At 43.8% G+C, this 24,532-nt stretch overlaps 2 protein-coding genes across 12 annotated transcripts in view; one reads left to right on the top strand and one right to left on the bottom strand.

The window, feature by feature from the left end:
- Nucleotides 1-24,532, bottom strand: part of TRIM9 (tripartite motif containing 9) — a 422,460-nt gene that overhangs the window by 34,353 nt on the left and 363,575 nt on the right. For 6 of the 10 annotated variants that reach the window (XM_085626964.1, XM_085626966.1, XM_085626968.1 and 3 more), the window contains one exon: nt 23,190-23,300. The exons of the other annotated variants lie outside the window; for them this stretch is intronic. In XM_085626964.1, coding sequence (XP_085483090.1) covers nt 23,190-23,300 — 111 coding nt within the window. The remainder of the gene's footprint in view (nt 1-23,189; nt 23,301-24,532) is intronic. 10 annotated transcript variants of the gene reach the window in all.
- LOC146799414 (uncharacterized) overlaps nt 1-24,532 on the top strand; it is a 154,431-nt gene that overhangs the window by 9,500 nt on the left and 120,399 nt on the right. The window contains exon 1 of one of the 2 annotated variants that reach the window (XM_085626976.1): nt 13,694-13,779. The exons of the other annotated variant lie outside the window; for it this stretch is intronic. The gene's annotated coding sequence lies outside the window, so the exon portion shown is untranslated. Of the gene's footprint in view, nt 1-13,693; nt 13,780-24,532 lie in introns of those variants that run through there. 2 annotated transcript variants of the gene reach the window in all.

Below are 24,532 nucleotides of genomic sequence, written 5' to 3'. Positions count from 1 at the left end.
CAAACGTCCAACAGTGAGATTGGGGTTGAAGGGGTGCCTGTAAATGTTTTTGCCTGTCAGTCTGCACTGCGTAATATCACCCTCTTTTTGCTCCGATTTATAAACGTTCAAGGAAACTTAAGTAATATGTTTACTTCAAATTCATGTGTACATTAAGTTTTTTTTAAATTAGTATAAAGACCCTTGTATTCCAGAAGAACTCAAAAAAAATCTATGCGAGTCCCGAAAGAAAATCATTTAAATCATAGGCCGGGCAGCATTTAACAAGGAAACTCTCCTGACTTAAACCAGACTGAATACGTGTACTTTACCGTGAAAAAAACCCATTGAACTAAATCTTGCTTTTTTCTTTTATGAATTAGCAAATCCAGCTACCATCTACGTGCACACCATTCGCAGTGCCTTCCACCCAACTCCAATTTTTTTAAACCTCCCTCGAATGCATGCACTTTGTTATATAGTAAGGGCCTTTTGGCTGTGCGGCTCCGGGTCCGCCCCGCTGCCGCACCACCAAAGCCGTGGTCGGGCCGCCTGCCAGATTAAGAGTTTCCTCCTGTCTTGCACGATTTTTTTCTTACATTGTCACGTCGGTGCCCTGAAAATGTGTACTGTAATAGGAATGCCAAAAACAGTTCCTGCATGGCATAGACTGTTAAGTCCATGCCGTGTAGGAACTTGGATACATGCATCCCAATGTGAAGGAGGACTAGGTAGCCCCGCAGAGCCCCCTTTATTTCCTCTCCGTTACAGTGTTCATGGTGTAGGAACCTCCAGGACACCGCTGACGGAGAGGAAACTGATAATATGCTTGACGGGACCGCAGCACTACGTGTGCACAATATGAGCATGAAGACCACATTTACAGAGTTAATAGCAAAACGTTCTAATGCACTCACTGCATAAATTACGCCTATGTCTAACTCACTAACTGCTCTAATAGTTAACAGGAAGGCTTGCATAGAAGGAAGCCTATGCCTTTTTTTTTATATCTACTCAAACGCAACGTCCGGAAAGCATAACATACTCCTAAATAGGGTTAGAATATTATTAGTTTCACTCTTCTTTTCTCCAATGGAAATAATACATCCGCCATTGAAAGTTTATTACCCCACATTTTACCTTAAATGTGCCAAGCTAATTGTGTTGAGTAGCTACATTTCTATGATATCAATAAAAAGTAATTTTCTCTAGTTATACAGTTGGCTGTTTCCAAAGTTGTCTCAAATGTGTTTTTAAACATTTGAGATCACCCTGAAGTCTACTGCTTTCTGGGCATGCATAATTCATGCTGTTTATCACTCCTATGACAAACCTATTTGTTATGGTGAGTCAGTCCCATTTGATCTCCAACCCCTATGCACTCATGCTTTACTGATGGTACTGATGAAGTAACTCAATAACTGCATAAAGTAACCAACATGTCTTTCAGATCCCTCACCTGTAACTTAGACTTTCTAGTGTTGTTAATAGGTTGTATGTAGGTTGCGGCTTACTTGGCAGTTTTACTGGGAAAACACCACACTCGTTCAGAAAGGGTTGTGATTCCAGCTATAGTATTGCATGCTTAGATGTGTAATGGCCAATGAAGCACATCTCTAACTAGATATATCACTGGGGCAAAGAAGGACGCAAACTGATAAGACACCATTTGTTCAAAGATTACAGATTTACCCAAACAGATAAGAACTTAACCATAGACATCATGGTCCACTTTCAGATTTGAAATATGGGGCCATGCTTGCAGCAAAGTAGACTGTTCCAGTTCATATTGGTCATGCAATTAAGATATTGCAGAATGTATTAACAATATATACTTGGACTGGTGCCCATCAACAATATAATTCACTGTACAGAATTCGATTTGTTCAGTTATTAAAAAAATACAAAAACAATACAGTAAAACTGCTCATCACTGCCGAGCAATAAACAGAATATAAAAATAAACAATGCAGCACTGTGAGAAATTGGGTTGTTGGTTGACTAAGGGGTGACTACTGTTTAAGCAACAGCTGCAATTCCTGTCCGGTTGAAGCACAACAAGTCACTAATTTAACCTGTGCTTAACCCTCTGGTAGCTTGGCACAACAGCAGTCAGGCTTACCTTAGAGGCAATGTGTTAAGCATATGCACACAAACAGTAATAAAGTGAAAAAAGCAACACAAAAAAAACCACACCAATTCAGAAAAAGAGAGTAAATATCAATACGTTATTTGACACAATAACAAAAATCCAATTGGTGGAACTGGAGTTATAATTTTTTGAAATTTTAAGTAAAATCTACTGCCTAAAAGATAAAAGCACCAACCGTGGACATCTAGTCGCGCAAGATCCGGTCAAAATAAAAAAAATATGGTCGACCATGGATACGGATAATGTATTAGGCCTGGTCAAGGATTGGCTTCTGACTTATAAGAAATTCTGAGAAAAATGTTCTAAGAAGGTAAAGTACAGCTGGCCAAGGCTGCAGGCGGTGTAGAAGGAGGGAGTGTTGTTGTCAGGGAGCCGCTGGAAGAAGGCGCAATGGAGATTTCTAAGTTCAGATTTAGCCACTTTTTTGGAAGTCAAAAATCTCCAGAGGGATGAGGCAGGAGCTGTGCAAGACAAACAGGACTCAAGCAGCAGGGCAGGCCTCTGAGGGTTCAAGGCAGGATCCAGGCAGCAAAGCAGTCCTTCCAGGTGCAGCAAAGCAGTCTTTTAGAGTACAGTGCAGCAGGCAGTCATCTGAGAGTCCTTCCTCAGGTCCAAAAAGTGAATTTAAGAATAGGTCCAAGGGTCTCCATTTTAGGTCTTGCCTGACCCAGCGCATGCGCTGGTCTGGCGAGACTTTTTGTGAGGGCTCAAAAAAGTGCTACCACTGTAGCCTAGAGCTACAGTGCATGTGCGCGGGCGCGTGCGCCTCACTTTCGCGGCCGCACGGCCGCTTTGATGTGATCACTTTCACTTTCGTGGCCGCTTTGATGTGATCGCTTTGATCTCCGTGAGCCAGTTTTTTTTTTCCCTGTTTATTACTTCTATGTAGTAATGATGGCACCCGTGCACCGCCATTACTACAGAGCAGTAATAAACAGAAACAAGCATTGGCATAGCCAATAGGTCTCGCTTTTGGGACCTTATAAGTATTTAGTTATGCAACTGTTGCATGGCTAAACACTTATAAGGTCCCAAAAGCGAGACTTATTGGCTATGCCAATGCTTGTTATATATGGTGCCTTCTTTGAAGTAGGAGTAGTTTCTAGGGAAGTCCCTTTAAAGTGTTTAAAGTATCCCGACTCCCATGCCCTGGCTCCAAGCTGGCTGCATGAACAATACAGGAAAGTCCTTTGTATGAAGGCAAAGCACAACCTAGTCAGTTGTAAGAGAGACTGTTGTGCCTATCTCTATCCTCTCCCATTCAGCCAGTTGAAGGCCCATCCAGGCATAGCTAATATCGCTTATGTATGGCTGTCTGGGAGAAATGAGCAAAGTCAAACTACACCAAGTCATGTGACCCATGATAGGTTGCAGGCACCAAACAGTTCAGGGCAAGAAAATGCCAACTTCCTAAAAGTGGAATTTTCAAAATTGTAACTTAAAATCCATTAAATTAATTAATGTTACCATTAAAGAGCATTTTTTTATTACAATTTCTCAGTCACCGAGCATGAAAAGCGTATCTGTTCCCAATCTAAAGTTAGCAATTATTAAATGTAATACGACAACCCAATGTTATTCTATGGGAGTGGAATATAAAACTTGAAAGCGCATTTCCAGCCTTTTAATTACAGTGCACCATGCCATTTGTGCTACTTAGGGAAGACCTTTGAGGTCGAACTGGCAATTTTAAACCGCCTTCAGGCTATAATGGCAGACCTATGACATATTTTAAGTGGCTTCTTACGTGCGTGGCACAACAAGTGCTGCAGACCCACTAGAAGCATTTAATTTACAGATCCTGGGTATATGGTATACAACTCTACTGGGGACTTATAAGTACATCAAATATGCCAATAGGGTGTAAGTCAATGTTACAATGTTTAAGGGCGAGACCACAAGCACCTTATAACTGGTTAGCAGGTAGATTGCACAAAGTCCTAAGGAAAAAATATTAATTCAGGACAAATTGGCGGGGTGAAGGCATAATGTTTGAGGATGACCTTGCAGAGAAGGCCAAGTCCAACATGCACCAATAGACACAAACAGTGAACTAAAATATGGACACCATTGCAGACTTAATGATGCTTCTATTGAACTACCAGCAGATTGACAGCGTGGGTAAATTTGACCCCTTGTGCATAAATACAGTTATCACTGTCATTCATAAAGAACGGTCTTTACTTTGTCAGCTCTTATGCAAAACCTGCTAAATATTAGTTTAAATAAGTTTTACAGTGTGAAGCAGATAAACAAATAGCCAAAAGGTCTAGTTAGTTTTCTATTAAATTTCGATACACTCTTCATAAATTAGAGATATTACAATTAATTTGGGCAAGAACCTTTAAGTTGAAAGGTGGGGAGAAATAAAAATCTAAAACGCATACCACAAAGTATTGTTTAGTTTCAAAAGAAATATAAAGGCATATCATTTTTTTGACAAGGGTTTCAGAATCCGTTTGCTTCCTTTTCATTCTGCTGCAACAATTGTTAGGTCAAATGAACTGGAGAAAAATCAATTTGCTGCATTCCATATCAAACCAAGCTCCAAAGTTGTGGACAACGGCGCTGTTCTGTTTACACAGCTTAATTTGTCGTAGAGGCTAAATCCTCTGTGCCCAGTGTAGGAATAGAATAGCTGCATTCATGCCAGCTTTTTCAGAGGATCCAATACACTAAAAAAGGTGGAAATTTGCTGACATAAGATTCCTCCTACATCTCAGATAAATGTCCAACTTTTTGGGAATTCCCAGCAAAGGAAAAGATGATCCATGCAAAGCGGTGACAGTTGCCGGTTTCCAAGAGTACTTGTAGAATACTTTTGTTACTTCAATTTATATCTAAGTGAAGGCACTTTTAGTTATGTCGACGTACATATTGTACATCTGTGCATGTGTAACTGTAACACATTTGTGCAATGGCACTTGCTAATCTTTTTTTCTCCACAGGGCAAATATTTTTTCCCAACGAGGCACCACTTTTACCACACCACTACTAATTTTAGAGAAACTCTGATCCCTTTCAATACTGTAAATGGATTTACTCCTCCTCCTGACAGGTGCAAAACTACAACAATTTCCCAATATATTTATGGGTGTTCCCAAATCTTCCAGGGTGCTCTGGCTCTGAAATGACAACTTCTTGCACCCCGGAGCGGATATTTCTCACTATGTAAGTCTATGGCTTGTGAATGGCAAACTTGTATTTACACTCATAATCAAATCATTTGTGCCTCTAAGTGGAAATTACACCCATAAAAGGCTTTATGAATCAGACCCAGGCTGTTCAGATGAGTTCCATTTAGATTCATTGAATGCATTTTAACGTAGATAATCTGAAAATGTGGCATAAATACAGACATCCTGTACCAATGTTGGGGACTCCTAGGATAAACGAAATGCTTATAATCTCAATTTCTGTAAAATGTATGAATTGGCTCATTACTTTATCCAAAAATATTCTCCCAAAAGAGGCATATTTCAGATCATTTAATATTGCTCAAAAGGCTGCTGTCAATGAATTTATCCAATATCATGTTTGAAGAAAATATGAGCCAACACCTATTCATCTCTTCATGATCATTTTCATTTTACCAGAACTATATTGGTTCATTGGCTACACATAAGAGGCCAGTTGGAGCACATATTGATCCAAACTGGCCTGTGGTGTGTACTGCATTTATAAAGTAGCTGCATTTCCCCAGGGGCCAAAGATGACAAACGGTCAGTGTGCAGCTTTCACCTTGTCCACTAATCAGAGGCATTGATATGTTTCAGTAAAGGGACATCTTCTATCCCCTTACAAGCACGCAACCCATTTATTGAAACGGTAAGATACTTCAAACGTTTGACACGAAAGAACAGCACTTGGGGCGAACAGGATACTTGCTTCTTTCCTTCTGTTCAAGACTGACTAAGGTGGACAATGGACAGGGCTGGACTGGGGAACCAAAAGCAGTCCTGGTACGAATTCTAAAACCAGCCCTGCTCCCTTCATCTCCTTGTGCAATCTCTCTCTCCATCCATTCTCTCTCACTCTCCTTTCTCTTCTCTCTCTCTGATCACTTTCTCTCTACCTTCTCCATATCTCTCCCTCTCTCTCTCTTTCTCCCTCCTGCCCGCTGCAGTTAATGTGGAGGAGCTAGAGGAGGAGACAGAGGCACCAGGGGTAACATCCAAAGGCTCCTGCCCACTGGGAAAATGCCCAGTGTAATAAAAGGCTTGTCTGGCCCTGCCAATGGAGGATTCTAGTGGTCATCTCCTTAGGTTCTTTGATTGGGGGATGTCAGGAAAGTATTTGATCAAAACACATTAATACAATTGGAGGCCGGTAGGATTTGTAGCATAAACCTGAAATGGTTTAATGGAATAGTAGATTTTACTGTAAGCTGAAAAAGTGCAACACTGGTTTTATTATTATACATTCAAACAATAACAAAGGATTGAGAGATAATTGAGCATAGTTTGTCCAATGAGGCATCAGTTATATAATATGAAATGTAAAATTGTGTGAAAGATACTTAGATTTCACTTTTGATAGCCGCCGCACAGCTTTACAAAGGACATGGTCTTAGCAGGGACTCGATAAGGCGAGAGACTAAGGGTCTGTCACTCTTGTTGCCCTGGTGAATGTTGTGTGACAAAGTCGCTGGAAGGTACAAACGGGCGGTGAGTGATGACATTAATTAAAATAAGTAACTGCTTCAGTTAAATAAACAGAAACTCTAGAGTTGATTTGTTCAGGCATAAAGATAAAGGGAGGTCATCCACTACGTAAAGAAGCAAAATACAAGCACAGAAAACAACAAGGGCATAAGGGCACAGTGTATAGCCGCCACTGGAAAAATTTAATTGTGCGTTTGTGGCATTTCCACATAAATATTAATTTACCGCACTCACCACATAATCCACCATCCGCTCAATAATAATTTGTAATTTGTAATTTATTGTAATTTATATAGCGCTAATCACCCAAGGTCTCTAAGCGCTTCACAATTAGACAACAGACAATCGAGGTAACACTCTGAACATGGCCCCATCCCGTAAGCCTACGCAAAGGCCTCCGAGAATACATTTGAAGAATTTAACAAACAAGTGTTTGTAGCTTAAATCAGTCAAAATGTAATTGAATTTTTGCCCAGCAGTGTACCTTTGTTTTGCATAACATCTTCATCGTCTATTAGCACACACCTCATTGGTAGCGATGACATCATGATTGCAATCAGTTCAGGGGTGGCAAATAATGACCTCTTGGGTGGATCTTAGCAGCCATGATAGGTTTCCTGGAGATGACCTGCCACAAAATGAACTTCAACTGGGAAAATGCACAAGATGAATTAGCTTTTTAAGCCCACCAGTGAAACGCAGTCCATTACAGATGAAGCCGTACAAGAAAGCAGGAGCACGTGACCACATTCTTCCAATGGAAGTCCCTGCAGCTGCTCAACAAGAGGGGCATCCTGCAGCACAACAGCCACATCTTCTTCCAGCTGTAATTGGCTTTGCTACTTAATCCTCTGGTGATCAGCAGGAGCTTGATTGCTGCCATTTGGCTCGACGCACTAAGAATAAGCAAGTATCCAGACAAAAAAACACACCCAATACAAAGAATAAATATGCAGCTATTTCAAGTTCAGCGACACAGGAATGGGTCTCTGCGTGTGCCGGAAATGATTTCTTTGGTTCCTATGTGCTTGAGCACGACACTTGGATCACTGGTCATCGTGTTGCGGGCATCATGCACCTCAAAGGGCTTTAACAAAGAACATGTTCCATAAAAGTAATGACTTAAAATGGAAACGAAGCCTCCTTCGAGCATTTACGTAAGCTTCAGTGCATTAGTGAAACAATGATAACACACTCGGGGTGATTTAGAGCAGAGTGGTAATGGAAAACCCTCAGATTTGTGGAGGCTGGCGGAATGTCCTCCGTTGTACAATCCCTGTGATGGAGTAACTACCGCTGCAGATTATCCTCTGGTTTTAGCCATACCAGGATCGGAAGGGCCTCTTTGATGCACTGGCAATTTCCCTGTGGGCTGGAGCGTAGGGGGCGGCTTTCAGAGCCGGGTGCGCTGCCATCACTCCACCTTGAAAGTCTTTGTTGCTTCAGTGTAGTTCCGCCCCGTGCAGGAGGAACAGGCTTGTACATTTTTGCCATGCCTGATTTTGGTTTCCTGTCCAGCTCTTGCCTTTTCTCAATAAATTAGTGGATTTTATGCTATTACCAAACTCCAAAACAAGTCTCAAAATACAATAAACTCTTCTCTGCTGCAAGCCATTTATGCATGCCTCCATCTGTGTCATGGCCAGGCAGAGGGGGCGCCCAAGAGCAGGTACACGATGACACTGTACGAATGCGTGCCTAGAAACTACATCTCCCATGATCCATGAGGAAGAACACGTGCCAAGGTATTTAAGCCCCGCCTACCTGGGGATCGAGGCTTGTCACTCGAGTAAACCGCGAAGCTGTGGAGGGTGTAAGCTGCTTTCGAGGGCGTCTACCCGCCCACCCGTAAGGATTGCAACACAAGCGGTTCTACGGAAGGCAGCGCCAGTACGAGACACCCTTTAGCCCTTGAAGCGGGCTTACCGAATTGCCGAGCGCTACGTGCACACTGCGCAGGCTCATCTAAAGAACCGCGGCGGCGGCTCCGACTCGAGAGCTGCCCTTGCAGAGGTGGTCAACGGACGCTGAGAGGAATCAGCGGTCCGCTACATCGTTTCTGCCGCCTTTCCCGCGCTTGGGACTCCGCGAGGAGGATTGACTCCAGAACCCTCACGGGAGTGCCCGAAGCGCCATTTTGTTCTTTGTTTGTTTTTATGGATTGTGTGATAACCTCCCTGCAGATACGCGCGCTTACAAAAGTGCTAAGGAGGGTGACCTTCACTTCTTCAGGCCAGACCTGATAGTACTGAGTATGGGAGCGCGCTGGAAGGCGTTTCAACTTTAAAGTTCACGGCACCTTCCTCTAGGAAGTGGAGGACCACACGTATCTGCCTCTCAGAGGGCAGAGATCCGGTGTAAGAAAAGAATTACACACGCTGATGCACCCCAAGCGTGTTTTATTCTCTGCATGTTCTTCAGGCTCCACCAGGAAGGAGAAGACATCCTAGTCTGAGTGGAGGAACCAGTGCATACTCGTCAGGACGATAAGTACCACAGACTAGTTCTATTCAGGACTATGTATCCTTGTTTTTCTTTTATTTGTCCTTTTTTGTGATTTGGCATTGTCCACAGTGGATAAGCACTGCACCAGTACATGTAAGCGCACTTACACATCGGGGAAGGAAGGGGGGGAGGTACATCGACTTGAGCACTGATGCATGTGTGTTGTGCTTCCTTTACAGGGCCCTGGGGTGGATTGTAGGAGAGAAGGGTCGCCGCCTCTGTCTTCATTCCTTTCTCAAGTCTGGCGGCAACACCGTTTTTGTTTCCTTTATCCCTTTTTTCCCTTTCCCCGGTAGGGGTGTCATCCGTGTCGTGAGATATAGGGCTACGCACGGGCGTCTCCTCTTAGGGGAAGGGATTATCTAGCAGCTCATCGTTCCCGCTGTACCCGGCTTCCAGGTTAGTGGCACTCTCTGCACCACAGAGTACGACAATCTGCTCACCAATGACCTCTGTGCTGGTCTGTGCACTCCTTGGAAGTCCACGTTCAGATCAGCCTTCCTTAGCCACTTTAGTACTGGTGGGCCCAGTGATATGGGCACTTTGGGCATCAAGCCTTCATTCCCACTAAAAGAATGAGAAAAGACATGATAGACAGGAAATCTGAACACATTAAAATATGGCAGGGCATCACTTATGCCTTCCTCTGGGACCCTCAGTCATAGTGAAGTTCCCGCTCCCATGTCTGGTACAGAACTGGGATTGGCTACTCAAAAAACATTCCTGCTTTCAAAGAAAAATCATAATAAACAGGTCTACCCAATACTCCAACCACGGCACAGTGTACATATTAGAAAACAATATTTCCACTGGGTTTGCTTGGTAGTGAACCGGGAAATTTGAAGAGAATTTTTTTTTAAAACCGTTCATAAGAAAAACATTCTGTTCAAAAATGATTTTTTTTAAATGTCCAGGAGTGTCACTCAGCACATTTCAATTTCAATAGTAGAGTACAAAAGGAGGTCTCAAGTGAAATCAGGGAACTTACACAATGAGCAGGTGGAACAATGACTACGTGTTTATGAAAATAAAATAAAAATATATAACCAAATAGAGATGTTACAGTTTCATGGAAGCTTATTAGGCGGGTTTTTTCTCAGGACAAAATACTTTGTCAGTCAAATTATGTTTATTTCGGAGCAACACATCCTAAAAACACTATCATGAATAAAATATAAGAGATACAATATATAAAATAGACACATGTTTAAAATGACAGGTGTTTCGCACATCTTGGCATAGTTGGGCATACGGTGGGAAGGAGCAAATAAAAATACATTAAAAGACCCATCCGCAGAGTCATTGTTGGCCCCGTAACCTTTCCGGATTTTGCTTAGCGGCATTGGGCAGTTCCACTTGTCATACAACATTCAGTAAAGATATTGTAATCCACCACAACTTGAAGATTGTAGCAGAGTCAGATCGGTCGTGGGCCCTTGGGGTCATAGCAGCATAGATATTGTTGCCATTCACATAAAACATAATAGGTAAAATCTACAAAAGTGCAGAGCGGCCAAAGCATGAGCCGGGACAGCCTCGAGTTGTATAGCCAGGCCTAGAAGGTCAATATGAGGGCCCAACCGTACTTTGTTGGCATGAGCTTTACACTACGACAGAGTCAAAATTGACTAGAAATTTTGTGAAAATTGGGGCTGACTCAGAGTACACTCTCGAAAGTGACATTGCATCTACTACAGGCAATCGCTATTTTGCAGCATGAAAAATCATTGGTAGCATCAAACTATACTGCAATGTCAAATGCTTATCTATACAATACATCTTCATATGCAGTGTTTTGATACAAGAAGATATCTCAACACAACAAAGGTGCAGGGCAGGGTAAGCGCTATACCACTAAGTTTGTGCAAAATATGCGATACAGTACGAATTGCCTAACCAACTGCTAAGATGTTATATCTTATAGACCATATCTACCACAGGAATTTCACAATGCCACAAGCATAAAAGGGTCTAGAGTCAGACTGTGAAATTCTCAAGCCCGTTGAACAGTTTTTTGTGCCTAAGGCTTGGCAAACTGGTCTGATCCAAGTCTGCCTTCGGTGCAAATAGGGCGTGCAAACAGAACATGGGCAATATTTTCTTTGTGCCGTTTACAGCTCGGGCAAGTCGGAGAGTACTCAGAGTAAGAAGTAATAAGTATCCTAAATTGGAAATATAGGGGCTAATTTAGATCTTGGCGGACAGGTTACGCCATCACACTGGTGACAGATATTCTGTCTGCCGAAATATAAATCCCATAGGATATAATGGGATTTATATTTCAGTGGACAGGATATCTGTCACTGTTGCGATGAAGTAACCCCTCCACCAAGATCTAAATGAGGCCCATAGTTTCCTATCAAGGAGGTTGATAATGCAGTCCAGGTAATTTTCATACAGGGGACTTGACTTGAACTGCACAAAATTAATAGAAAGAGTCCCACTGGTGCTGTTAAACTCTTTGTGTGCCACCCAGTGCCAATATAACTTCTTGATTTGGTCTTTAGATGGAACGTCTGGGAAGACATAGACACCCACTAGTTTAGCAGGACCTTTACACCATTCAATTTTATGGAATATGTCCAGCCAAACTATGTCCTCAAAGGCTTCTGCATAGTTGGCTAATTCAGGAGTGGTTCTAACTCTTCACCAATACAATATTGATCTAAGCTCAGCATTGTCAGCAATTTGCATCCTGCCCATGTTGAGATCTAGTGGGTAGGACGGTGTACTAGGGGTAGGGACACTAAAGAACTGGTAAACTTACATTCCGATTTGGTCATGTCAGAAGGTTGGCAAACCCCCATAGTTTAGCACCATATAGCGCCGCAGCCACGGCTTTGGAGTCGTAAATCTGAAGGGGAGGCGCAATGGGTTTACTGTGTGAAGAACAATGCTCCTTCAAAATGGCACCTGACATCTGTTTGTGCTTGAGGATAGCTTTAACAATGTGCTGTTTCCATGACATACCAGATGCCAGTTTGATGCCGCGATACTCCGAGTTCCTCCCCTCCCAGGTACATTTTCCCTTTATGACATTTGTGCTGATTTAGTGACTTGTATTTAGTCTTAGCTACATTAACCGCAAGACCTCTTAGTGAGCAGAACTTCTCAAAACCTGAGAGTAAAGTTTGTAGCCCTTCAGTTGCTTGCACTACAAGAAGGGTATCATCGGCAAATAGCAAGGTAGGTACCTTAATGTTGGCCAAGGATGGTCCTTCCGATGGAACAGTGAGAGGAAGTAATGAATAAATCAGACTAATTGGTCTATAGCTATATGGCAAGCAGCTATCCCTTTTTTGTAAATGTTGTTAGCTACCAATTTGTTCGAATTGAAGAGGTAAATTTAAGCATCCAAGGTAGATAAAACTGCTCAAAGTGTCAAACCAAGAATGAATCACTGGTGAATTGGTAGGCAGTAGGTCGTCAGCCCTGACTAGCATTCTATGATCTGCTCATCTGGGCCTCATTGGAGCCTGCAGACGTGACAAGATGTGGGGCTGCTGCTCCTGCTGTCACCATGCCACACCAGTAAATGGAGTGGTCAGGGGTGTTAGCAGGTGAAAGTAGTATACATTTACCCTACACTGTGCCTGGACTATGTTTCCCAGCCTCACTGGTTCTTTCCTTTACTAGTGTACAGGAATGGGTGGCAGCATCCAGGACATCAGTGCTTAGATTCTACTCTTATGTTACTTGTAACCTGGCTCATTGAAGAACACTCATGAATATTGAGTGGCGACCCTGGAATACTGAGGAGTACCACTGGCATACAAAGCAACAAACTGGCACAGTGAGCAAACTACTGACATGTTTAGTAATATGCTTCCAAAAATAAGAGATAAAATTACTAAGCACTTTAAAGGCTCTTGGATACAGCCCTAAATTACACTGCATTACGAAAGCACCCATGTGACTTTAAGGGTCGTAATTATTTAAACAAAGCAAAGGACTTAGGGCCATATTTGGAGCTTGGCCGATGGGATACTCCATCACAAACATGACCTATATTACGTCCACCGTATTACACTGTATTACAAGTTCCAAAGCATATAACAGCCCTGTCAAGTATCAAGCATCAGGCGTGACGCCGAGGCATTTCTGTGCTGGTGTCCGCATCACCGCACTAAATGCATTAGTCACGCATAATTAGGGACCCCCCCCCCCCCCCCCCCATCATCCCCGGGCATGCTGTAACAAGGAGCTGCAACAGGGAGCTCACTGTGCTATAGAAAGCGTGCATGTGTCTGACTGTGTCAGGAACTTAAATAGATACATGGTGAACCGGAGCGCAGCACATCCAAGATGTCTTTTGCAGCTCATCGTCGTTGTTGTTTTTATCAAGGCGCGCTTCCTGATTACTGCGTGCAGGGTAATTGGCTCATAGGCTGCAAGGCAGGGCATCCAGGAGGCGGGCGGCAGGTTTTATTTCCCTAGCGTGCCCGTCTCTGGCAGACTTGTTTCGGACAAGACCATGAGGTAGGAGGCAGGTATTCATTTTAATTTCGGAGTCGACTCGTGTATCGCGGCCCACCCACACTCGCAACATTCACCCGCCCAGACCTCCGCATGTTGGCGCAGCGGGGAACACTTAACCGCCCCTCGCCGGTTCATAAACATTATGAGTCATCGCCTCCATTTGTTGCAGGCTCGCTGGGCACACCGGTCCAGTCACGCCAGGGGGTCATTCCAGGGTCTAGTTCCTGAAATTCAAGCCTTCGAGCATCTAAGAAAAGATTTTGGGGGAAAATTGAGTGCATTCGGACAATTCATTCTTATTCTGTCCCGCCTGGTTATGTTGCACCCTGAGCGTTTGAAATGGCAGTAACATATTACGAAAAATCAGAGGCCACCTGGAAAAATCGAGTTGTATTCTGTGCATAAGCAGGAGTCATCTTTATACAACACCAAATGGTGAATAATTATGCATGGGGAATTGTTTCATTTTTTTTTCTTTTTCGTTTTGTTTTCAACGAAAGGGTGCATTTAAACATTGGTGTCTGACGCACTGCCAAAGTATTTTCATCATTTACATTTTGAGTTGTGATTGTGAGGGTTCTACATTATCAGGTTTAAGTTAATAATTTATTGTTAATGTAGGCAGCAATCACTGAATTTTGGGCTGTTTACAGTGGTTTTGATTATCGCTTTTCCTTTGCATTGTGCTTGGTATAATTTTCACGTAAAAACATGGTGAATGAGCACAGTATCACTGCAGAGAGCCACGTATTTCTTTTATGTCTTTGCTCAGCTTGCAGTCACGTTTGTAGATTAACTCCACCGCATGTTTAAAAGGATTATTTCCACCTGTGTTGTTTATGACGAGTTTGCAGACTATCACTTTGCTTGGAGGATAACTTTGTTTGTTTAGGGATGGTGTAATGGGCGGCTAAGTCGCCGACATTGTCCTGAATATGCTGCTTTCCACACTGGATCTTCTCTCTACACATATTGTAAGTCGAGCATTTGCTTATGTTTGGCTTATTTTCAGTTTTAATGGGTGCTTTTCCTCAAGCCACCAGTCAGCATGGGCGCACTGATTGGCAGAGCAGCTCGCCGTTGCTCTTTGCACACCCCCTTTGGTGCACTTTAAGAAGTAATAGAAGTAGAGTTTCCTGTTGCTCAAATGGGTGTAATTTCTGATATTTATATGTTTCCCTATATGTTTAATTGCTTGATTTTTGCTCGTGAGAAAGTGTCACTCATAATTACACTGAAATTATTAAATTTTCACACATAGCAATCTGAAACCTTGGCAGCTATGATATAATGGAATTGTAATTTGGTGTACGGGATATCCCTGTCTGCCAAGCTCGTAATCAGGCCCTTGGTCTTGGGGATTCACTCCGTTTCATCCTTGATGAGCATAAAAAACACAAAAACTTGATGCGTGCCATGTTTACTCCAGATCAGAGCGGTATTAAGCTCATCCCTGCACCTCCCTTTAATTTAATGGAAATGCTATTGGCCTGTGCCGCATTCCACCCTTTATAGCAATAGACAGCTGTGTAAATGCCACTATTTCCATGAGAAGAGTAGAAGCGATAGAGGGAGAGGAGGCATTTTCCCCAACTACTTCCTTCCTGTGTTCCTTAGCCATTGGAACATATGGGAGAATAGTAGTGAACACATCATTAAAGGACGTTCAGGTACAAATTCACTGCATTATAATGTGTGTACATCTTCAGAATACCAAAGTTGAGATAAGCGCTCTGCATTCTCTCACTTCTTTTTCAATGATTTAGCTTTTCTATGATGTGTTTTGGAATAGGCTTCTTAGGAAGCAGCAGGAAAAAAGCCTTCTTGCTGCTCCATGAAGCTTTCATAAAGAGAATAATGGGGCAGCAGTGCAGAGTGTATGCACAGTTATCATTCAGCCCTAGGGAGCCACTTGATGTAAAGCTTCCCAAGGCATGTACGGTAGAAGCATGTCTTGTTCTTGTGCCCGGGACAAGGATGCTCAGCAAATGAAAGCATCAAGCCATTCCTCACGCTTTAAGTTCAGGCCAGCGAGCATGTCCTATTCATGATTTGTTTTCTACATATTAACTATGAACATATCCATCTCTATTGAAATAACCTGATTTATATGAAGTGAGTGATTGTCAGGGTAAAATAACTCACTTCCTACCTGACTGCAATGAAAAGTCATCACGACTAGCACCCCCCTTATGTAGTGGGCGAGCTCACCATCTCTGGTTGTTCTCAGCGCACCTCATGCCAGCACACCATCAGACTGTAGACTAAGATGGATAAAGAAGAAAAAACAAGTCAGCAGACCTTTTCCTCTCTGCCCTCCGGATCTTGATCAGCATCCCTGTATCCATCAGGACCATCCCAACGCTGCTCCGATTTAAGAAAGATTTGAAGGCACACCTCTTTAAAGAGAACACTACATCACAATGCATTAACCATTGATAACGTAGCTACCTCTCCTCTCACTGACTTTATGCTAGACTTTGACCTTGTACAGCACTTGTCTGCCTTTTGGCTAAGTCTGTGCCATACAAATACCACATGCATACAGACATACATACTTAGTGCCCTCTGGGCATCCATACATATCCACTGGCACGAGAAAATACCTTTGTACAGTGCAAGCAACCATTCCTTCGCATCCTAGTGTGTCCCGAGGGCCATTGTGTGTGCACTAAAATGATTCAACTGATGTTGCCACTGGGCCACAAGGTTGTAAAAACTAAAATTACAGCTAAGGGGGCCTCACAGACAAGTGATGGTAATTGGTTTGATTTTCAATACAGACCATCGTGCTGTATTAATACAACCCTTTTGTGTTCAGATGGTGTAGCTTTAAGAAAGGGGGTCACTGTCAGGAAACTGATAAAACGTGGTCACCCCGTTAGAAAGCCTTTATGCTTGCTCCATAGACTCTGAACCGGCCTGCAGGAGTCGCACAGCTTTGCCACTGTGCAACGGGTTCAATTGACATCTCCCAATCCTAACATGAGTTGCAGTTCGTTTGTAACTACCTTTGATATCATATATGTCCAATAGGATGTATGCATACTTGCATGCAGTGTAGGCATGCTAAGGTACTGGTATAATGTATGAACCTATCTGCATTGCATGCTCTTGGGCTCCAGACCTAGACAACCAAACTGATATGCCCAGATGCCAGACCGGACATAATCATGGAAGGAGCCAACCCTATTATGCCGCATATCTTAGACATCATCTCTCGCTCGTTCCAAGAAGGTCTAGTCCCCGCGAAATGGAAACAAGCCATTGTTAAACCTTTGAAAAAGAACCCTCGAATTAAACATACCATACTTGAAAATCTACGCCCAATTTCCCTATTGCCTTTTGTAGCTAAGATTGCTGAGAAAATCAGTAATTAACAACTTACTGAACATATAAATAAATACAATTTACTACACATTTCTCAATCAGGTTTCAGAAGCGCTCACTCAACTGAGTCGGCATTACTTTATGCCACAGAAGTGCTGAGGAAACATGCTGATGAAGGGGATACTGCTGCACTGATCCTTCTTGATCTCAGTGCAGCGTTTGACACCGTATCGCTTCAGCTGCTCCTACAAAGATTGGAAGCATGCGGCATCAGGGATAAGGCCCTGCATTGGCTGAGGTCCTTTCTCTCTGAACGCAGTTTTAGGGTGGCTCAGAAGTCTCACATATCAAAGAGCATGTGCCTTGAGCAGGGGGTCCCACAGGGCTCGATACTGAGTCCCACCCTCTTTAATCTATATGTAAGCCCCCTGGCTGAGCATGTAGAACAACATAATGTATCAATTGTCTCATATGCTGACGATACCCAACTAATCGTCCTACTGTCACAAAAGGAGGAACAAGCAGCCACCCGTTTTTCCAAATGTCTATCAGAGGTGGCGGAGTGGATGTCTAACCACTGCCTCAAACTAAATGGGAGCAAAACGGAGGTAATGATTGTGGGTAGATCACCAACTATTTGGTCATCGGCCTGGTGGCCTAATTCTTTAGGCCCACTGCCCAACCCGAAAACTGAAGTAAAAAATGTAGGAATTTACTTTGACTCTGAGCTGAGCTTTACCAACCAGATACACAGGGTTGCAGGCAAATGCTATGGAGCTAGCAGGATCTTGAGAAAAATTCTCAATTTCCTGCCTTCCAGTGCCAGAAAAAACATTGTCCAGGCTACAATAACATCACAACTGGACTATGGCAACGTTCTAGATCTTGGAACCACGAAGGGAGGAATAGCTAAACTACAGAGGGTACAAAATGCCGCTGCCCGATTAGTACTTGGCCTGCCCAGAAGAGCAAATTCTGAGAAGGCCCTGGAAAAACTTAACTGGTTGCCAGTGGGAAAAAGGGTCTTCTTTAAGGCTTTGTGCTACGGCCATCGCATCCTTATGAAGTCCGGCCCCAAATACCTGCATTCTCTTCTAATGGAGTACAAACCTGGGCGGACTTTGCGATCCTCGGATATGGCCTTGGTTAAAGTACCCAGGATATATAAAGCCAGACTAGGAGCTCGCTCCTTCAGATATCTAACGGCTAAAACCTGGAATACTCTGCCAATAACTCTGAGAACAGAGACTTCTGAAAGTCACTTCCGCAAACAGCTCAAGACATGGTTATACAGCCAGGCGGATCTCTCATAAACTCTTAGCTAGCACTCCTCTCTTTTCTTTTCTCTCTCCGGTGTCACAGCGCGGGGACACACCGATGTGGTGTAACCAAGCGCTTTATAAATGTATTAAACTAAATTAAACAAAACTAAAAGCCAGCTCTTTATGGGTAGACAAGGAACTCCTGACCACCTGTGATCCACTCCTTTGACTATCTAACTACTTCCCGATCATCTCCATTCATGCCATCCTGAACCTGCAAGCTTTTTTCTACCCTTCTCAAGTTTTACTATATGAAGCCAAATCCAAATCTTACATTGAACTCGTACAGCCTACAGAAGGCAAAATCAATAGTACTCATAAAATCCCTTTTTGGGACATATGTGCCAAACAGGATATTCCTTTCAGTACCAAATGTGATGGGTGGCCTTCTTTTCAAGGAAAACAGATAGACAGAATTGTGCATAGTGCCCTGAGCCCACAACTTGGGTTAATGAATGACTGAATTAAGAATGCTTCCACAATAGAAAAGCATGCATGTGAGAGTAACATGTATGGATTCAGAACTGATGAGTTGATCTTTAGAGACAAAATATATTTAAAGCTGCTAGTTAATATTAATTCATTCAGTGTTGTGTAGATGTATCACTCACTCTATTTCCCAGGTGCCAGTGATCATTGCCTATATTGCTGCTATGACACGTAGAGGCATTACATTTGCTAAAGCATTTATTTGACGTTACTGTTGGTAACTTTGCTTGATGCACTGATGAGAACACTGGTGGTAATCCTGCACTAATATAATGTTGCCTGATGTTGTCATCATGGTAATACATATATTATGTGTTAGGAGCTCACGATGATTTTCACTGAACACAAGTAGCTCTTAATATAAAAATGGTTGCAGACCCTTGTCAGAGAGCCTCAATCTTGGGTAAAACAGTAAAAATGTTCTGTTTTTCAACACCTTACGATACCCTTCCTTACTCATGAAAAATTCCTTTTTTTATAAGGCAATGCTATTATATTTGGTCTGGCCCTACATACATTTTATTCTGAACCCAGGTCACTGGGTTTGGTTTTAGGAGGTATGAAATTGAGTCCTTCCCCCAAAGTAGACAATCGGATGACAATTGTGTATATCAAGGGCGACTCTGACATTACCTAGCTAGATCACCTTGTGTCCTTTTGCATGCGTACCACATCTCACATGGTTTCAATCAATCAATCAATCACTCACATTTATAGAGCGCGCTACTCACCCGCAAGGGTCTCAAGGTGCTGGGGGGGGTGGGGGAGGGGTGCCGCTACTGCTCAAAAAGCCAGGTCTTGAGGTGCCTCTGAAGGAGAGATGGTCCTGGGTCATTCGTAGGTGGGTTGGGAGGGAGTTCCATGTCTTGGCCGCCAGGTAGGAGAAGGATCTTCCTCCGGTGGTGGTTCTGCGAATCCGTGGGACCGTGGCGAGGCTGGCGGAGCGGAGCTGGCGGGTAGGTGTGTAGAACGTGAGGCGGGTTTTGAGGTATTCGGGGCCCATGTCGTAGACAGCCTTGTGTGCGTGGGTGAGGAGTCTGAAGGTGATCCTCTTGTTGACGGGGAGCCAGTGCAGGTCTCTCAGGTGGGCCGAGATTTGGCTGTGTCGGGGGATGTCCAGGATGAGTCGAGCAGATGCGTTCTGTATTCGCTGGAGTTTTTTCTGAAGTTTGGCGTGGTCCCGGCATAGAGGGCGTTCCCGTAGTCCAGGCGGCTGGTGACGAGGGCCTGGGTTACCGTCTTCCTGGTTCCGGTGGGGATCCAGCGGAAGATCTTACGGAGCATGCGGAGGGTGTTGAAGCAGGAAGATGTAACGGCGTTGACTTGTTTGGTCATTGTGAGGGAGGAGTCAAGGATGAATTCCAGGTTGCGTGCGTGGTCTGTGGGCTTGGGGGCGGTTCCCAGGGCGGGGGGCCACCAGGGGTCGTCCCAGGAGGAGGGGGATGGACCGAGGATGAGGACTTCCGTTTTGTCTGAGTTCAGCTTCAGACGGCTGAGCTTCATCCATTCCGCGATGTCTTTCATTCCTTCCAGGAAGCTGGCTTTGGCGGTGGCGGGGATGTTGATGTTGTGTTTGCGTGCGATTGTTGCGAGGGGGCTCATGTAGACATTGAAGAGGGTTGGGCTGAGCGAGGATCCTTGGGGTACGCCGCAAATGATCTTGGTGGGCGCTGCGAGGAAGGGCGGGAGACGGACTCTCTGGGTTCTGTCGTCGAGGAAGGAGGTGAGCCATTCCAGGGCCTTCCCTTGGACCCCGGCATGGTGGAGACGGGTTGAAAGGGTGCGGTGGCAGACGGTGTCGAATGCGGCCGACAGGTCGAGGAGGATGAGGGCGGCCGTTTCACCGTTGTCCAGCAGGGCCCTAATGTTGTCGGTGGCTGCGATGAGGGCGGTCTCGGTGCTGTGGTTCGCTCGGAATCCGGACTGCGATGGGTCGAGGGAGTCGTTCGTCTGGAGGAAGGTGGTCAGCTGTTTGTTGACGGTCTTCTCGATGACTTTGGCTGGGAAGGGGAGGAGCGAGATGGGGCGGAAGTTCTTGAGGTCTGTGGGATCCGCGGTGGGTTTTTTCAGGAGGGCGCTGATCTCCGCATGCTTCCAGCTCTCCGGGAAGGTGGCGGATGTGAAGGAGTTGTTGATGATGTCCCGGAGTTGGGGTGCGATGATGGAGTCGGCTTTGTTGAAGATGTGGTGTGGGCAGGGGTCCGCTGGGGAGCCGGAGTGGATGGACTTCATCATGTGGGTGGTGTCTTCTGTGCTGACGGGGTTCCAGGTGCAGAGGGTGGTGGTGGGGGGGCGTAGACTCGGTGGGAGGGTACATGGTGTGGGGGCCGAAGCTGTCGTGGATGTCGGCGATCTTGCGGTGGAAGAATGTTGCGAGTGAGTCGCAGAGGTCTTGTGATGATGTGATGTCGTTGTTGCTTGCGCTGGGGTTGGAGAGCTCTTTGACGATGCTGAAGAGTTCCTTGCTGTTGTGGGAGTTGTTGTCCAGTCGGTCTCTGAAAGCTTCCCTTTTGGTGGTGCGGATCAGCTGGTGGTGTTTGTGGATGGCGGTCTTGAGGGCTGTCATGTTTCCTGATGACTGGTCGTTGCGCCAAGTTTGCTCGAGGGTACGGCAGGATTTTTTGGAGTCTTTGAGATCGTTGGTGAACCATGAGGCTTTCTTGCTGTCAGAGTTGCTGGGGGGGTTCTTCAGTGGTGCGAGGGCGTCGGCGCAGTTGGTGATCCACTGTGTGAGGTTGAGGGCTGATTCCTCTGTGAGATTCCACCACAGCCTAAAACAAAAATCCTATCCCCAATTGCAAAATAGTACTAAACCTATGTAGGCCTGCGGTCTTTCCAGGTGGGGGAATATATTTGTAAAGATCAAGAGAGAACGTGAAAAAACATGATGAAGGAAGCTAAAAATAACACATTTTCAAACTTTTGCGAAGGATACACGAATCAGATATGGGTTTATGGTTTTGTTGTATAGTTATGCCATAACACCAAAAGTTACTCTCTCAGTTTCAGAGAGCGAAAGATGGGATCTCTCACATTCACGGAGGGAAGGAAGGAGAAGGATGACAAGTAACAGATGCCTCAAATAGGCAGAATCTAGATATGAAAAAGAATTTCTATGTTAGCGAATTGCTTCTTCTGTAAATATATCCTGGGAGTATTAAATAAATTACCAATAAGATCGCTGTATCTATAGTGTGATCTAGTCAATTTCCTTACTCGAAGGACAAACAAGTTTTACGATTAAATTATGCAAAGCCTTTGGAAAAAAGATGTATCCACTTCTCTAAAATATATTATTGACCCAAATTCGTAAATGATACATGTTCTCTCTGGAAAATATAACTACTATGATTAATAAAAGCTCTGCCCTTCCACTGAATGTTTCTTTTGCAAGGGCAGTGACAGAGCGCCAGCCAATGTCTTACCAAGTTTGAGATCTCATAAACCTCTATTTAATAGTTGGCCAGATACCTGAATAGTTAAAGAAGGGGCTGCTGGCCAATCAATCTTGGGTTCTCAAAATGTATTAAACGTTTGTGGTAACTGAGCCATGGTGACCACGTCATAGAATGGCAGTTTTGTACACATCATGCATAAAGTGGACATTTTGGAGCCCAGTAACATAAGATAACTGAAGCCCCCTGTATACACAGTTTGCCTAGTCAGGTCAAGTAAGGATGAATGTCCTTCGTATCCAAGTACAACTGCGGTGAACTGTCCCTCCTGTGCCACTTCCATTGTTTGCTATTGAAAGCACTGTGCTGCATCAAATCAACCCCCCTACAGGCTGTTCACTGGGCAGTCCACTGCTGTGGCCTTGACTAACAAATCTGAGAATTTAAATGAAGTCACCAAAGGTGAGTCACTTCAGTCTCCACAACCTCTTTCTTCAGCAGATTGAAGGACAGTTTACTCTGCCTCATCCCTTTGTAGATATCCAGCAGGCAGTTACACATTACACTGTCTTCTTCCAATTTTAATACTAGTTGGATGTCTACAGGATACATTTGGCAAGAAAGAGGTCTGATCACCCAAATAAGCGGACACAAGTATTAATACGTCTTACCAAGGCATCTAACAAAGTAACAATTATTTTTGAACATTGGGTAGGCAGTTCTGCATGGTGCATTTCAGTGACCTTTGCTATAAAGATTACATTCTTTCGGAAAAAAATGGGACAGACTGGCCCAAACAAGCAAACTTCTGTCACAGATAAACTTTATCTTAAATCACTATATAGCAAAAGTTGTTGGAGGAGGTGGCAATTACCTGGTGAGATACAAGAGTTCCTCGGACTGCGCTGAAGGAATTCATGGTCAGTGGACATGGAGTCGCTTTGCAAGCGAGCTGCGAGGGAAGCTGACAAGCGAGGATAAGGACCTGGTGTGAGCAAAGAAATCTGTGAACACGTGTCTCTCTCTTTCATCCCGCATGGCCCTTCTTCTGGGTGTGTCCATGAATAACCATGAGAATCATTTAAAAATACAATGTTAATCTTTAGGGAAAGTGTTAATGGCCAACCAAACACGTCTAGGTGAAAGCACTGTTGGCTGTCAATAAACAAACAAAAGAAAATCTCAGACAAGGTACAGACTAACAAGACCACAAATATGCTCCTCATTGGGCCATTTGCAAAGAAATAGACACTGTGGCCACAGATAACACTGTTTCAGGGTATCAATTCCACAAACATGCTCTTGGTTGAGGCAATTAAATAATCATTATGACCAGAGACAATACACACAGTGTAGAGGCTATTGATTCTTTCAGACATTTTAAATGAAATAGAGACTCTGGCCAAAGGAAACACACACAGTTTACAGTCAATGAATTCCGTCAATATGTTCCTAATAGAGTTATGTACAGAGAAATAAATACCATGGCCGGAGACAATATGTACAGTGTAGACTAACAACTCCACAGATATACTCCTCAATGACATAGATGGTATGGCCACAGACAACGCACAGGGTACAATGCTATTCGCTTTACACATCTGCCCTTTTTTGAGCCATTTTCAATTAAATAAACACTATGACCAAAGACAACACACATTGTACAGGCTATCCACAATGATGCTCCTCCTTGAATTATTTTCAGTGACATAGGTGGTATGGCCACAGACAACGCAGTACAGTGCTATCCGCTCTACAAATGTACCCTACATTGAATCATTTTCACTGAAATAGACACTATAACCAAAGACAACACACACAGTGTACAGCCTATATGTTCCACAAATATGCTCTGTAATGAGCAATTTTGTTGTTTCCCTTGGACCTGCAAAGAAAGGCTCGCACAGGATGCCCTAAACACTCAACAAAAGAATGGGACTGCAGGAACCTGAAGCCACTCACAACCTTTCTTAACATGCTAACCACCAAATCATCTCGAACAAATGCAAAATACGTGTGCAAATAAACCATCTTATTCCCTCCTTGTCAATAACTTGCCTTTGTCTTTAGAGAACACAGTGATTTTTTTTTTATGGTAATCCCAACCATGAATTTTATGAAAATGTAGAAGTTATTTGTGACTTAGAAAAATAATCTAATCTGAACATATGGATGGTGAAGTAGAAATGGAAAGGTGCTGCTCTGCTCTTTCATATC

This window comes from Triturus cristatus, chromosome 9, assembly GCF_964204655.1.
Source record: "Triturus cristatus chromosome 9, aTriCri1.1, whole genome shotgun sequence".
Taxonomy (NCBI): Eukaryota; Metazoa; Chordata; class Amphibia; order Caudata; family Salamandridae; genus Triturus; species Triturus cristatus.
The sequence above is the reverse complement of the archived record's forward strand: the minus strand, read 5'-3'. Positions and strand labels throughout refer to the sequence as shown.